The 15445-nt window shown below is 46.2% G+C and overlaps 1 protein-coding gene across 2 annotated transcripts in view; it reads right to left on the bottom strand.

Moving 5' to 3' along the window:
- The window catches only part of Spred2 (sprouty related EVH1 domain containing 2), a 101536-nt gene that overhangs the window by 23456 nt on the left and 62635 nt on the right, over positions 1 to 15445 (bottom strand). For both annotated transcript variants that reach the window (XM_021177869.3, XM_029483225.2), the window contains exon 2: positions 2368 to 2545. In XM_021177869.3, coding sequence (XP_021033528.1) covers positions 2368 to 2545 — 178 coding nt within the window. The remainder of the gene's footprint in view (positions 1 to 2367; positions 2546 to 15445) is intronic.

Consider the following 15445-nt stretch of genomic DNA (forward strand, 5'->3'; position numbering starts at 1 on the left):
TTACAGAAGCTGGGAGACCAAAGAGATGCCACTGTTTCTGAAGATGGTGTGGGAGCAGGGACAGAAATCAGAACTTCTGAAGCAAAACACAAAAAGTGGGGGTTAGAAAGATGAAGCACGAGCAGGGTACAGGTGTGTGACTCAAGTACACTGGGCATGGAAGCAGAGTCACATACTTACAAAGGGAACAGGAAGAGGGACGGAGGGAGAGACGGAGAAATCTGAAGAAGACGTCCCTCAGAAACAGAGGCTGGTCCACAACGCCACAGGAGGTGGACATAGGGACAGAGAAGGTGGCCCATGCTGTCTGCCACTTGGAGACACACACACTCTCTGTCTCTCTGTCTCTGTCTCTCTTTCTACCCCCCACCCCCGGCATGAATATAACCGAAGTTTTTCATTTCAGCTCCTTGGATAAAAAGGGAGATTTGCATTTACTATGTATATGTCACCGGCAAGACACAAGTTCATAAATGTAGTTTTAAAAGGAAGAGGCTGGGTTAGACAGTCTCAAGGCTGTTTTAAAATTGGGTGCTGTGGCACATATCTATAACCCCAGACTTTGGGAGGTGCAGTCAGGAGGATTAGGAGTTCAAAGTTATCCTTGGCTATGAAGCCAGTTTGGGTTACAGGAGAGACTATCTCAAAAAGCCAGAAATGGGGACTATTCTAAGATGACATTTTCTACAACAAGCCAGAGGAATACCAGGAAAATGGATACAGAACCCTTCATGTAACGATAACCTGCTAACTCAGACTACAAAGGAGGATGCAAGAGAAACAATTTCTACAGAAATTCTGCAGAAGAATACCAGTGAAAGACAAATAATTAAAACACATACCAAGAGTAAAGTACCAATAGATAAATATGCAAAGGACACTGACGGATAATTCAGTCATAATGAAAAGAGCAAACACTTTGTGTGTGTGTATGTAATATGCATGTGTAAATCAGACTGGGCTGGCCTTGAACTTAAGAGATCTGCCTGCCTCAGCCTCCCACTGCTGGCATTTAAAGGTATACATGCACCAAGGTACCTGGCCACTTCATTTTCTTTATAGTATGGTCACACTGCTTATACTGAGAGAATTCTTAGAAACAAACCAGTGTGAAATAGCATTTCAGTTACTCGATTTGTGATTATTTACAAACCCCTCTGTCTTATCTGTTTATCTTAATCTTCAATCCTAAGAAGTGGCTGGTTAAAAAAAAAAAAAAAAAAAAAGACGTATCTACACACACTTTGCACATCCCAGGTTCTCAAATGTAACAGCAACGTAGTGTGGAGACATCTGCATTTCCTTTGGGAGAGCCTATATCATCGATCACACTTTCAGTCACTGTAGATTTCTGCTATATACTTCCAAAGACTATGTTTAGAGAGTAATCAATCTCAAGGAGACGCAGGGCTTTGGACACACAGCAATCTACAGAGAAAGCGCTTGCCTACCACATGAAGGCCCTGGGTTCAGTCCTGAGCAAGAGAAAGAGAGTAAGCAAGGGGAGATAGGCTAACTTACACTAGGGGTGCAGTTCAGGGTCAAGTGCATGCTTATGGACTTGGATGGTCTGCCTTCCTCCCTATCATAAACCCATGTAATGGCCATCTAAGTTCCTCCGTCAGACTATGGTAGCCACCCGTGGGGTAAGAATCACTTCCCATACATTTGTCTATAAGCACACACAGTTACTGATGGAAGTGTCCTGCTACTGTTTTTTATATTCCTTTACCAAAGACACTCCACTTACTACTTATGACAATGAAAGCTGTGTGTGTGTGTGCGTGTCATGTATGTGTGCTTCTGTGAGTGGAGATCAGAGGGCGACATCAAGTCGCTTTATCACCCCCTTCATCTTTCTCCTCAGAGTGTCTCACTGAACCTGGAACTAAGGCTGGGTTGTTAAGCCCCAGGGACGCTCCTGTCGATCACAGTGCTGGGGTTAAAAGGCCACAGCCACCATGCTCTTATGTGGGTACTGGGATCTGACTCAGTTCTTCATGTTTGCACATTGAACACTCATGCTCTGGGCCACCTCCCAGCCCCAGCTCCAGTATCTTGCAGACAAACGTTTATTTAGAAGGAACCGAAGTTAGATGACGATGCTCTCTCACATGTTTTCTTCTATCATCCAAATCTCACAAGGAAAACCCTGACTCTACAGTTTGTCATTATATGACTTGTAATAATAAAGAACATACTTTTGCTTTAAATACCTGTTATAACCTTGATTAATCAGAAACACAAGCAAGATGGTCAAATACCCTGGTCCATACGCACTCTGTAAGGGGAAAGGGAAGCGAGCTGTCCTTATGTACAGAATCAGTCGTCACTATTTTAACCCCCACAATGTGTGCTTGTCATTACCAGTTTGTCTTTCTGTCGTTCGCCATGGATGAGAAAGCCGCTTCTTCCGTTGCCTTCAGGGTGCATGACCTTACACACCCCGACGCGACTGATCCCGCCTCCTTCCTGTGGGAACCATCCCCCGCTGGAGTCATCTCTGGTCATAACCACAGCCTTGACACGCACAATATAGCTGTCACTAAAACGACAAGAAAGGGCATGACAACGGTCTAGTAGCTGCAAGAACGTGCGTCCCAGCTGACACTTCTTTTGACTTGTCTGCAGAAATAGACCTGACAATAACCCGGACTGGGAGCCCACCCTGACATTAGGAAAAACATGTAACGCAGTATACAAGTCCATCTTCAAAGAGACGCACTTTTTATTTGTGAGCCTTTGAATGTATACACAGGCTTGATATTCTCCAGTTCTGGGTGTTATAAATTCTGACTGAATAAATTCATCTCTACAATCTGACACTGGAGTTGGAAAGTCAAGCCCATTACTTAAAAGGATGTTACAACTTAAATCTTTTAAACCTAGTTTACAATCATTGACCAAGCTTTAACGTTTTATGAAGCTAAGAATCCTATTTAGCAAACAAAATCCACTTCTAAAGCATGAGTCCCCACGCACCACTCACATGGGTGGGAAAGGCTTCAGTTCAACTCTACACATCTGTGGCCTTTGTTTATGACTCTCTTTTCCAGTCTAAATTTATGATTTTTTGCCCTAAGCTCTACTGTACTACGGCTAAAAAAAATCCTTTCCCTTCCTCAAAGACCAACTTTAGCTTCTTTTCATTCTTTGTTGGCTTAAGACAAAATTAATCACATTCTCACTTTTTAAAAATATTTATTTATTTTAGTTTATATGAGTATACTGTAGCTGTCTTCAGAAACAACCGAAGAGGACATCGGATCCCATCACAGATGGTTGTGAGCCACCATGTGGTTGCTGGGAATTGAACTCAGGACCTCTGGCAGAGCAGTCAGTGCTCTTAACCGCTAAGCCATCAATCTCTCCAGCCCGATGGTCTCCTTTGCATGTAATTCTCCTTTTTTCCCCTAATTAAAAACACCCCCATCTTCTGTATGCCAGGCGCTATATGCAAGAGCTGAAAAACGCAAGAACAGGGAGCGCCCTTTACCATTTCCCACCTCGGCTCTCAGGTCAGGCTCCACAACCTGAGAAGCGACGTTCTGTCCCCTGCATGTCTGTCCCTCACCCATCACAAAGGCAGCATCACCCAGACTTTCTGTGATCCGCTACTGTGACGTCACTGCTTTCCCACGCCCAGGCAACATCCTGTCCCTCACAAAAGTCCTATTTACTTTCTTCACCTAGACTCAGTGGAAGGTGCCCTTTTGGCCACTCTCAGGCAAACACATCCTTGCCCTGATCTGAGATGGGGACATGGACTATTGGACCTGCTTTCTCCAGCTCCTTCTTTTACTCTGGAATCAAGGTTTTGCCCTACAGCCTAGCCTGGCTTTGAACTCAAGATCCTTCTGCCTCAGTCTCAGAGCGATGATACTATAGGTGTGTGTTACTAAACTTTACCAGTCAGGCGAAACAGCCAGTGCTCTGCACGTATGCTATTTACATTACCAATGCCCCTGTGAATTTTGCCGACACCTCAGCCCAAGGAGTTCTGGGACGCTTCCAATACACCCACCATAGCTATCAGTCCCCAGGGCACCAGGTCAACCCCTGACCTTATCACCAATATGGGCACTACCTCCAAACCTCATTTCCCCCCTTCTTCTAGATAGTCTTATGATACTTAGGTTGGTCTCAAACTTACTTCATAGATAAGGCCCGTTCTCTTGCCTCCACACTCTCCCTCCCCTAGTTCTGGTATGAGGCATCATTAACCCAGTTGAAGCACACCAGCACCTCCTGCTTCCACGGTTCTGGCCTCCAGGCTCTAGCTCGCTCCTTCCCTCTAGGACCAGGACTCTCCTGCTCACTCTCTCCCCAACTGCTTCCCAAACTCCCCACCTCTCCAGGGGCTGCTGCATTCAGCACCATGGCCACAGGACTTATTCAAAGCCCCATGTGTAGTCTGTGACATTGCCCTCTGCCCAAGATGACTTCAGTTAGTCTCTAAGGTGATGGTGTCCTTTAGTTTCATTGAGAAAACCAACAGTTGGTTGATTGAGACCTGCCCTCGCCCATCACACCCATCTTGGCTCTCTACCCCACCCCACCTCCCCATCACACCTTCCGGTCACACTGACTTAGCCACTCCCCATCCCTCCGACTCAGGCAACAACATCCACCTTCACATTTCTAGCTGGCCTCCTACCTACCCAAACCCAGACCAGCGACAGCACAGGATGGTGACGCGTCTCTCTCTGCTTAGTTGTCTAAGCCATTTCTAGCAGCACATGTCAGATGAAACTTTTCCTTCCTAGGGCCTTTCCACCTTTGGGGGGGGGTTCTCCCTTCTATGGCACCCCTTTTATTACCCCATGGTCTCTATGCTGACCTTACCTTGTCCTGAGGCTACTCTACTGGTACCATGACTGGCATCTTCTGTTCACATCTGTCCAATTTCCCCAAACACGGAGGTTAGTCTGACTGATTCCTGTGTCCTGGCAGCCCAAATGTTACCTCCCAAATGTCACTCCCATTCCGATGGCTTCCAGGATGGCCTTCCACACTCCTGCTCCAGGACCTCACCATTGCCATTTCTTCTTCTCTCATTTCTCACCTTTCTCAGCACACAGCAATGAGGCACACACTGCTTCACTTGGGTCTCTACACAACACACTCCATTAGAGAGTTCTTTCGTGACATCTTCTGTAAGTGACACCCTGCCCCCAGCCTCACACTGTTGGCCCTGGAACCTATTTGCCCATCAGGATAAGAAGACTCAGTAGGCCCATCAGCTGGCCACTTCTGTTCACCACGACAGAACCTACGATGGTATCTAGCCCACCGATAGGCTGTAGAATCAATGGACTGAAACTGTAATATGAATAGGCTTTTAAAAATTGAAGCTAGCAAAGTCTCTATATCAATACTCACTTGCTTACAAACCACAATAGTGTAACGGAGACATGATAATAGGTTTTTGTAGGGGGCAGTGTTGGGAATTGAATGCTCTTGTGCATGCCAGGCAACTGCTTGGCTACTGAACTGGAGTCCACTTTTTAAAATTCTATGTAAATTTTGTGTTTAATTACATTTATTTATGCGTGTGCCACACTGCACGTGTGAAAGTCAGAGGACAATTTGTGGGAATTGGTTCTCTCCTTCCACCACGTGGGTCCTGGGGATCAAACTCAGGTCAGGTTTTACCACCTCCATGACCCAGCCATTCCTTTGTATTGTTTTTGTTTTAAGACAGGGTCTTAATAGGTCTCAGAGGCTGGTCTCAAACCTGTGACCCTCCAGCCTAAAGGTGATCAAGTGTCACATCACAGAGAAAACGATCACAGGCATGAGTTTCCAGTTCTAAGAGGCTGGGACTGCCTTTCCATTAATAGGTTGCCCAAATGGAGTGTCACAGGCTATACACGAAGATATTCACATCCGTACCTCTGCTCTATGCTCACCTCAAGATTTAATGAGCCTAGAATCTAGAGAGGACTGAGTACACTGGATAGGAGATGACGCAGCAAGCAGAGGCACGTGTCACCAAGTCATCATCCAATCATCTCTGGGATCTATGTGATGAAGGAGACAGCCGATTCCCTTAAGATGTCCTCCTGGTCTCCACACATGTGCCATGACACATGCCCCCAAATATGGCAGTAGTAGTGATAACAACAGTAAACCTACTGGGTGCCATGTACAACAGCAACAATAATAAAACCTACTGGGTGCCATGTGTTTAGATTATATATATATATATATGTAAGCAATTCTGAAGAACCCCACATTTTCTCCCTATATGACACCAATTCCAGAAACAATAAGAATCCCTAAGATTAGTAATTACTGGTATACACTATACTTCGTCAAACATTCCACAAGGGCACCAACGCCACAGGCAATGGCTGACATAGGAACCAAGGCTCTCCACACCATGGCTAAAGCATGCTTTTACTTTCTGAAGTTTCAGCTGTGCCTCCTTCATCTGAGGGGATGAAGTCGACACGAAAAGGGAGAGACCTACATCAAGTGTGCCACCTAAGTATAAATTTATTAGAGATTAACCCAGCCCTTTGCTCCCAGGGTACAAGGGCTGACTGTGTGCTTTGCACTCTCAGGCCTCTGGCCTTCCAAGCTGATTACTCCTAACAAGTGCCTTCCTTCACAGGAGAGGAGGGAGGGAGGAGCTTAAAACCAGCCGCGGGCGTGTCTGATGTGTAGATATTCAGTTGTAATGCCAGGAGACAACCACTTCCTATCTGTGGCCCACCAAAGTTCCTCGGCCACTCCACACACTGCCTGAGCAGGACTCTACAGTCAAATACCTGCTTGAAATCAAACAGTACAGAGGGAAAACTCCCTGCCTTTCTCCTTCCCTGCTTTGTAAAATGAATTCAACAGACATGGGGGGTTTATGCAGGGCTGTACAGCAGGAAGGCAAAGGACAGGTCCACTTAAAAATTACACACACACACACACACACACACACACACACACACACTATACTGGTATATCTTAAAACATTTCAAATCATGCTACTACTGTCAAAACACAAACAAACAAACAACCTCCCAAACTGGCAAACTTTGGGTGTGGCCCCAACATCAACTGAATGAAGCCCCGGTCAGGTCAGAACGTAAGCTAGAACTGGAACAGCCAATGTTATTACCAATGACATTAGGTGATGACCACTTGAGCCAAACTGGCTAGACTGGGGACCTATCAATTTAAATGTGCTTTCTTTAAGGAAAAGCCCTTTCTGGTTCCGACATGCTGACTAATATGTCCCACAACCACTCTAAATGAAGAGGAGGAAGGCGAGGTCCTATGGCAGGATCAGAATTCGGACTTTCCTTCCATTAATAGGTAACCAGAAGGAAGGGTCACAGGTTACACATGAAGATGTAATTGCACAGAAAGCAATTTCGAAACTGCTGTGACATTTTTATTTGGACTCAAAGCAGGCCACATTACAGAAGTAAACAGAGGAGCTGCATGCAGGAAGTCATGATGAGCTACCCAGTCTTGTCCTGTGGAGGATGTGTGCTCCTGCCGGAGTTGCTCAGCACTGGCCCATCGCCTTGGCGGCTGATGACATTCCTTTGTGGTTTTCATTTTCTTTACAAAAGGAAGGCAGAGTCTACCCTGCAGTCAGGCAGTGATGAAGGTCACTTGTCAGAGTCATGGTGGCTTTAATCACAAAGGTGTGTCTCTAATCCACAGCACTCCTGCCCACTGAAGAATTAGTCTGCAGAGTGAAAGCTATGCCAGCTGCCAGGCACCTGAGGGGACAGCATATGAGCCCAGCCTCAGCAGCAGACAGGGTCCTAAAACTCAGGATGGACGTTACCTCGGGCACACCTGCAGGAGAGGGTTCCGTCTGCCATCTGTGACCTTCTGCTCCCCCCCCCTCCTCTCCTGTCTCCTTCAGGGACAGAGCCAATTTCATACCACCATAAATCCTTCCCAGCACAGCCCACAGCCCACCCCACCCCATGGCACACACCAGCCAGCCAGGCCGGCCCTTATCGGATCACTTGGCTTCTTTATCTCTCCATCATGCTAAACACCGGGTTCACTTCCTTCCAGGCCTTTCACTGTTCCACCAGACCTAGGGAGGGATTGGTCAGGTCCCAGCTCCTCCGGCCCAAATCCCAGATGCTTCCCGAGCCAAAACCCAGCTTCACCTGGAGCTAGGCACACTTTATTTCAATCACACCCCCATGCCCCAGGCCTCTTGGTGTCTACAGGTTTATAAAGGCGTGTAGATTTTGCCAAATTGCCCATATATGTGTGTGTTTATTATGCTCTATGCCTACCTAGTGAGCTCTGTAAAACCAATCATCGAGACACTATGGCAAAGTCAAACACGGTGAGAAGCCGAAAGTGCTGGGCACAGTCCACTCCTGTCGCTTTTTCAAGTGTTCCTAAGTGTCAATTACTTAAAATGTCACAAAAAAAAATGACCGCCCGGGTTTAAAAATAAATCATATGTTTGATTTTCATAATCATAAATCAAACTCGATGGGCTAGAAAAGTTATCCATGTGGTTTTCTGAATGGTAGTTGCAGGGTATTTTGCTCTGTACAAGGCATCCCAGGGAGAAAACATTTGCTCTGCACGCTTAAATGCATAGGAAATAAGGCCTCGAGCTCCATTACTTAAGTGGTTACTACAAGTCTGGTTAGTAGCTCATTACGGAAAACAGTTTTAAGAAAAACCTCCTGTTGGATAGAAGATTTAGTTGCAAAGACGCCATTTCTGGCATGCGGCCTGTCTGCGAGGGCAGTCAACTCTCCTCTCAGGCACTGATGTGAAACATTCGGGTCCCTTTGTCAACATTAATCCTTTGCTTCATAAGAGAAACTATGTCCCTAATGTCAGTAAGGGAAGCTGAAAAGTGGGCTAAAATCACTTCAGAAAAACGCTGGCCTGGAGGTATTTCTGACCAGTGAGGCCAATCACAAAAAGAACTGAGGAGCCACCTATGAAATTGCCCGTCCCCAGTATCTGGGAGTAAAGGTCTGTACATTTGAACAGGCCCAATCCGTCAGCTGGAACTCCGTGCCCAGGCACAGAGCCATTCTGAGAAACAGCAGGCTCCGTGCGTACTTCACCATGCCCATCCCTACATCTCTAAACCACTGCTGGTAACTGTGCCACGCAGAGCTTCTGACTTACCACCCAAGGGGTCCTAACACAGAGCTGACCACTTTTATCTTCTGTATCTTTTTATTTAATTGTATAGGGTTAAGTTTTCAAAACTGGAGCCCCCAAATAGAAAATGGTATCTAAAATACCAAGAACTCCAACTTTCACCCAGCTATTAGGCCAAGAGGTCCTGTTTACATTGTAGGGGCCCTCTCCCCTCTGGGGGGCCTGTTTACATTGTAGGGGCTCTCTCCCCTCTGGGGGGCCTGTTTACATTGTAGGGCCTCTCTCCCCTCTGGGGGTGCAGAGTTTTATCCTTTCCCCTGAATTGGCCAAGAATCTTTGAATCAAAACCACAGAATCCATTTAATGAAATTCCATTATAGCCTTGAACCAATGACCCAGAAGTGGTGTTTACAATTTATCCTTGGAAGGTGAGGTCAGAGCCTGTTCACCTTGGCACAGACACACCTGCTGCACACTTGCTGTGACAAACAGGCAGCGTGAGCAGCCTTCTGCACTCACGGCATACTCTAGTGTACTCACGGGGCTCCTGTCTATCTGGTATCAAAGACAGCACACTCAAGATTTGAGCAAACAGAATTATTTGGTAATCAAACTGAATTATGAATCATTCTTCAGAATGACTCCTAGCAAGTCAAAGTTTGTTAGATCGCTAGGCTGTAAAGGATTTTACTTTCCTATTGAAGTTTAAAACAACAACAACAACAACACACAACTGGATATTTATATTCAGGAAAGCCTCTTATTATTATTATTTTTTTGTTTTCTGTTTTTTTTTTTTAAAGATTTATTTATTTGTATTTATTTACTGTAGCTGTCTTCAGACACTCCAGAAGAGGGTGTCAGATCTTGTTAGGATGGTTGTGAGCCACCATGTGGTTGCTGGGATTTGAACTCAGGGCCAGTCAGTGCTCCTAACCGCTAAACCATCTCTCCAGCCCTTGTTTTCTGTTTTTTAAAGATTTATTTAAGCCGGGCGTGGTGGCGCACGCCTTTAATCCCAGCACTTGGGAGGCAGAGGCAGGCGGATTTCTGAGTTCGAGGCCAGCCTGGTCTACAAAGTGAGTGCCAGGACAGCCAGGGCTACACAGAGAAACCCTGTCTCGAAAAACCAACCAACCAACCAAACAACCAAACAAACAAAGATTTATTTAAGTACACTGTTTCTGTCTTAAGATACCCCAGCGGGCTGGTGAGATGGCTCAGTGGTTAAGATCAGTGAATGCTCTTCCAGAGGTCTGAGTTCAAATCCCAGCAACCACACGGTGGCTCACAACCATCCTTAATGAGATCTGACGCCCTCTTCTGGAGTGTCTTTAGAAAGATACATTGTACTTACATAAAATAAAACCCCAGAAAAGGGCATCAGAACTCATTACAAGAGTTCAGTGCTCTTAATCCAGCCCCTCATTGAAGTTTTAATACAAAGCCAGTGTTAAAAAAAATAGACACTTTGTTACAGACTAGTAATTCTGATGAGAGACTTACACTCACCCACCCCTTAACACGCAGGGCTGCTGAACATGTTCTCACTGTTATCCTTTACATTATACATCAAGATTTGCTGTAAATGTGTTTTCCAATCTGACCCTTCACTTCCAGGGCACAGAGAAGCCACTGTTCCAGGGGTGCTGTGTGTGCCAGCACATTCTCTTGTGTGGGGCCTGCTGCCCTGGCACTACAGACTTCTAGGACTGGCTCAAGGTTGGGGTACCAGACAGTGTGCCACCAACCAGTCTGGTCTTTCCTTTTTCTTTGCTGCTATGTGCTGTGACCCCTAGCAGCTAAGAGGCAGCTAAGGCAGAGGAACAAAAAGGAGCGGGAAGTGAACCCAGAGAGCCTCAGAGTGAGGGGCCCTAGATGGGTGGCACACAACCCGGGCTCCCTGTAAGCGCCGATGCGGCTCCTAGTGAGCTAGAAGATCTAGGGACAGTTCGAGTTTTCATGGCTCCCAATTGACTTAGTCAGAGCGCCACTTCCAGGGTGAGCTCACACGCCTGGAGCATGGAACTCACGCTGCGCCTCCCTATAAGGGATCACTATAAGTGCTAGTCTGGGCTACTTTGCAGCAGCTTACAGAGTCACGTTCTTACCGTCAGTACTGCATTTGACATGAAATTTCCACACCTGAGTATGTTCCGCCTGTATCCTGTTCTGCCATCCTCCCTCAGATCACAGCACACCCTGGCCAATAAAAAAACAACAACGAAGAACCTGGTCTGGAGGAGAAGGGTCATCAAAGGTACACCGAGTGGTGGTGGCGGCCCACAAGCCTTTAACCCCACCCAGCACTCGAGGCAAAGGCAGGATGCTCTGTGGTCAGCCTGGTCTACAATCAAGAGTTCCATGACAGCCAGCCAGGGCTACACAGAAAAATCCTGTTCTGGGGATGGGGGAGGTACCTCTTGGTACTTCTGAAAGGGCAATGTTAGAAGTGTTGTCTAAGGCAGGTGACCTAAAATAAAATGCTCTTGGGTCACCCTCTGTGTCAGTGTGCCTTTCCTGAGCACTCCTGGAGGTGAGTAACCAGGGTATAAAAGCCCCCGTTCAAATGATTTTTTCATGGTTTCTTTCGGTTTCTCCTGCTTTCTTCTGGAATGCCCAGTGCATTCGTGAATATGCTGCATGCAGACATCAGGGAAGCGAGGCCTTCTCTGGAAAATCTGAAGAGACTCTCTGCTTTAATCTTTACAGCTGGAAAGCTCACCCCTCCACCCTGGGGCCCCAGGAAGCAGAGAGCATAAGCATAGCCCAGGCCCCCACCCCCATCCTGCCTGTAGCGGCCTCACCTCTGTCTCAGCTGTGGGCTGCTGACTGCACCTGTAATCACCACTGAGTCGGAAACACTTGCTCCAGGAAGTTAAGCTTGTGAGCCGCTCTGGCAACAACAGATCCAGATTCAAACAAACAAACAAACATTCAATGGAATTCAAGAGTTAAAAAAAAAAATCAAGAATCCTTTTTTTTTTTTTTTTTGGTTTTTCGAGACAGGGTTTCTCTGTGTAGCCCTGGCTGTCCTGGAGCTCACTTTGTAGACCAGGCTGGCCTCGAACTCAGAAATCCGCCTGCCTCTGCCTCCCGAGTGCTGGGATTAAAGGCGTGCGCCACTTTTAAAAGAAAAGGTAAAAAAAGAAAAGGAAAAGAGAAAAAATTCTCTTTAGAACCAAGCACGAAAGAACCCTTCGCCCCACCCTAGGTGGGCGCATGACGAGGCCATGTCAGGCGTCCTCCCGGCCAGCACAGTGCTCCACCCTGGATGCTGCTCCTTCCTCCTCACCACCCCTCTGTACTGTGATTTCCAGGCCACTGGCCGCAGTTACTCCAGGCCCACAAAACACCAGGCCTCTGCTGGGTCTGCCATGTTGTTAAGTGTACAGCATTATTCACGACCTTTTAAAATGCTAACATGGGCACTTTTGGGAAACCATATAAACATTTTATTCTAATAGTTTGTTAACATTCAAAACACCAATTGGAGGTAGCTCAGACTTTTTGTCCAAAAACCACTAAAACATAACAATTTTGACATCAGTAGTTTTGGAAATGAGCTTTATTTAGTTTTTTTTGGGGAAAAAAAAAGAATGTATCTAATTCTTATAGACTAAGTATGTGCCCTAAAGGGGTGAGTTTCAGGGTGACTACTTTGAAAAATTTGGGGACAAGAGAGCTCTGGGAGGTCAAAGGGTCAAATCTGAACTGAGGGTTAGGACTCTGCCTTTATTGTCTGTCTGCTCAGCGGAGCCTGGGGTCAGCGTTCATAATTAGCCAAGATCTAAGGGATTTCTGTCTGAAGACAAACTGACCCCGCCCTGAGAAACCCTCCCTCCCTCCCCCCCGTTTTTTACCTGAATGTAATCGAGCTCTTGGGTTTTCCCCTCACTCTTGCACAAACCATATTCCTGGTCCTGTTTAAACCTCAAGGCCAGTTAATAGAGACACTGAATCACCGACCAGAAGGGTTCCCACCCCCAGTAAACACATCAGCAATAAAACAAAATCAGTTCTTTAAAACACAAACAGCAAAGGGGGTTGCTTAAAGTTAATAATCTCCAACCCCGGGCTCCGACCCACAGCCACAAACTTCTCTGCCTCCTTCTCTTGACTATTTTTTTTTTTTGCCCTCATTATTGGAGAAAGCAAAGGAAGTGTGGAGTGTCAGCAAGAAACCAGCTGACGGTGGCCAGGGAGTGTGAAATCTAGGTTTAGACTTCATCAATAATGCCCCGAACAGTCTGACCACTTCCGCCCAGTCCACAGATGTATTTCTTTCTCCTGCTACCCTGCCCTCCTCCAAGGTCAAAAGGTCAGGAAATTACTCTACCAAATTCAAAACCTACAAACTCTTTTACAAGCCAGCCCAGCTTAAGATCTCTCCCAAACAAAAAAGGTGATAATTTAGCCCACAGGAAGGAAGCAGAGCCAGGGCCCACAGGCCACAGGCAGGGTTTTTACGAGCCTCACTTTATATTCTAGTCAGATCCACCCATAAAGTGTCCTTTCAGGTGGCAAGAGTTAGGGTTTCATTTTGTGCTCTTTCACCTTGGTTCTGAGTTCTGTCATCTCCTTTACTATAGAGGGAAAGATAAGCAATAACGTCATATTTTCAAGGTATCAGCTCTGCACTGGGGGCAAAATCTCCACTCCTCAGCAGACATTGGCTAGGAGGCAGCCAAGTGGTAGTTAGCCAATCATGTGGTGAAGGGACATTAGGCAACCTAGTTCCACGCTCCTTTTAAGCTAGAAAGAACAGGAGCGACTGAGTGGGATTCCTCACTCAGAAAAGGGACTGTTCAACCCCCACGACAGAGGAAGGGTGGTTCCCCACCACTGCTGTCCACACTGTTTACAAACAAGGGCTCTATGTTGTGGGAAAAGTCCCTGGATTGGTGCTGTTGGGATTTTAAGATTTACTGGCTTAGGTAACAACTGTGAAGGAATTTTAAGTGAAGAGGAATGTCTAACAGCCCAACTCCAGGAGAGAGCAACAGCTGGAGGGGAGGGGGGCGAGGGGCCATCTGGGCTGTTCCTCCCCAACAGAGGTCATTCCATTTGGCATTTATTAGTATAACTGGACCTATTCTGTAACACACCCTCTTCTCACAACTGGGTGTGACACTCTGAATCTACTACTGAGCCACAGACTCTTCATATGCAGGGGAGGGGTGGGGGAAGCCAAAGGGCTTTTGAGGTCTCTTTACATCTTCTGTATTTTTTTTTTAATTGGCTTTACAGTCCCTTAGTGTTCCCAAGGGCTTTAGCAAACACACGCTACTGAAACATCTTGCAGAAGAAGAAAACTTGTAGTAGTAAAATCCAACAGAATACATTTAATAGAAAAAGACCAGAAGCCACCAAGACCCATGACAACACCACAGGCCCAGCTCCTTCACTCAGCATGGAGTTACTACGCAATCATAAAACTCCCAGGGTAAGGGAGTCCTATTGAAGTCTTTTGAAAATAGAAGAAAATGGGCTCTGTGGCAGGGTGTTTGCCTAGAATGTGCATGCGCCGCACATGTGAGTACACACACACAGAGCATGAAATGTCTTTAAAATAAATTGAATACGCTGCATGTGCTGATAAAAGGCTGTAACTAGCATAGGAGGAGTTTTTTTCTCGTTTTTAATGTGCACTGGTGTTTTGCCTACATGGATTTGTATGAAGGTATCAGATCTTGGAGTTACATACAGTTGTAAGCTGTCACATGGGTGCTGGGAATTGAGCCTAGGTTCTCTGGAAGCACCGTGCCACCTATTCAGCCTCCTCTCTTTTTTTTTTAGATTTATTTTTTATTTTATGTATATGAGTACACTGTAGCTATCTTCAGACAAGCCATAAAAGGGTATCAAATCCCATTACAGATGGTTGTGAGCCACCATATGTAGTTGCTGGGAATTGAACTCAAGGCCTCTGGAAGAGAAGTCAGTGCTCTTTCTTAACCGCTGAACCATCATCTCTCCAGTCTTTTTTTTTTTTTTTTATGGCAGTCTCACTGTATATTCTGGGTTGGCTTGAGACTCCCATATACACACCAGGCTAACCTTGAACTCACAGAGATTGACCTGAAGTCAACATAATAAAGCCATCATTGTGAGCAACACTAGTAACAAGGAAAGAATAAAAGGTCTCTAACATGAGGCCAGTCAACACCCAGCTCTGTCTCCTGCAGATGTCGACATCTGCCTCCTTCTCACCCTTCCCCTTTCTAAAGATTAAATTTGGCTATTCAAATCTACCTGTGGGTGTGACTGTGAGGACATACAGAGGTCAGGGCTGCCTGTAGTTAGCTCTTCCTTTTCTACCATTTGGGCTCCAGAC

Source organism: Mus caroli, unplaced genomic scaffold (assembly GCF_978045245.1).
Source record: "Mus caroli unplaced genomic scaffold, Mus_caroli_1 scaffold_13, whole genome shotgun sequence".
NCBI classification, from domain to species: domain Eukaryota; kingdom Metazoa; phylum Chordata; class Mammalia; order Rodentia; family Muridae; genus Mus; species Mus caroli.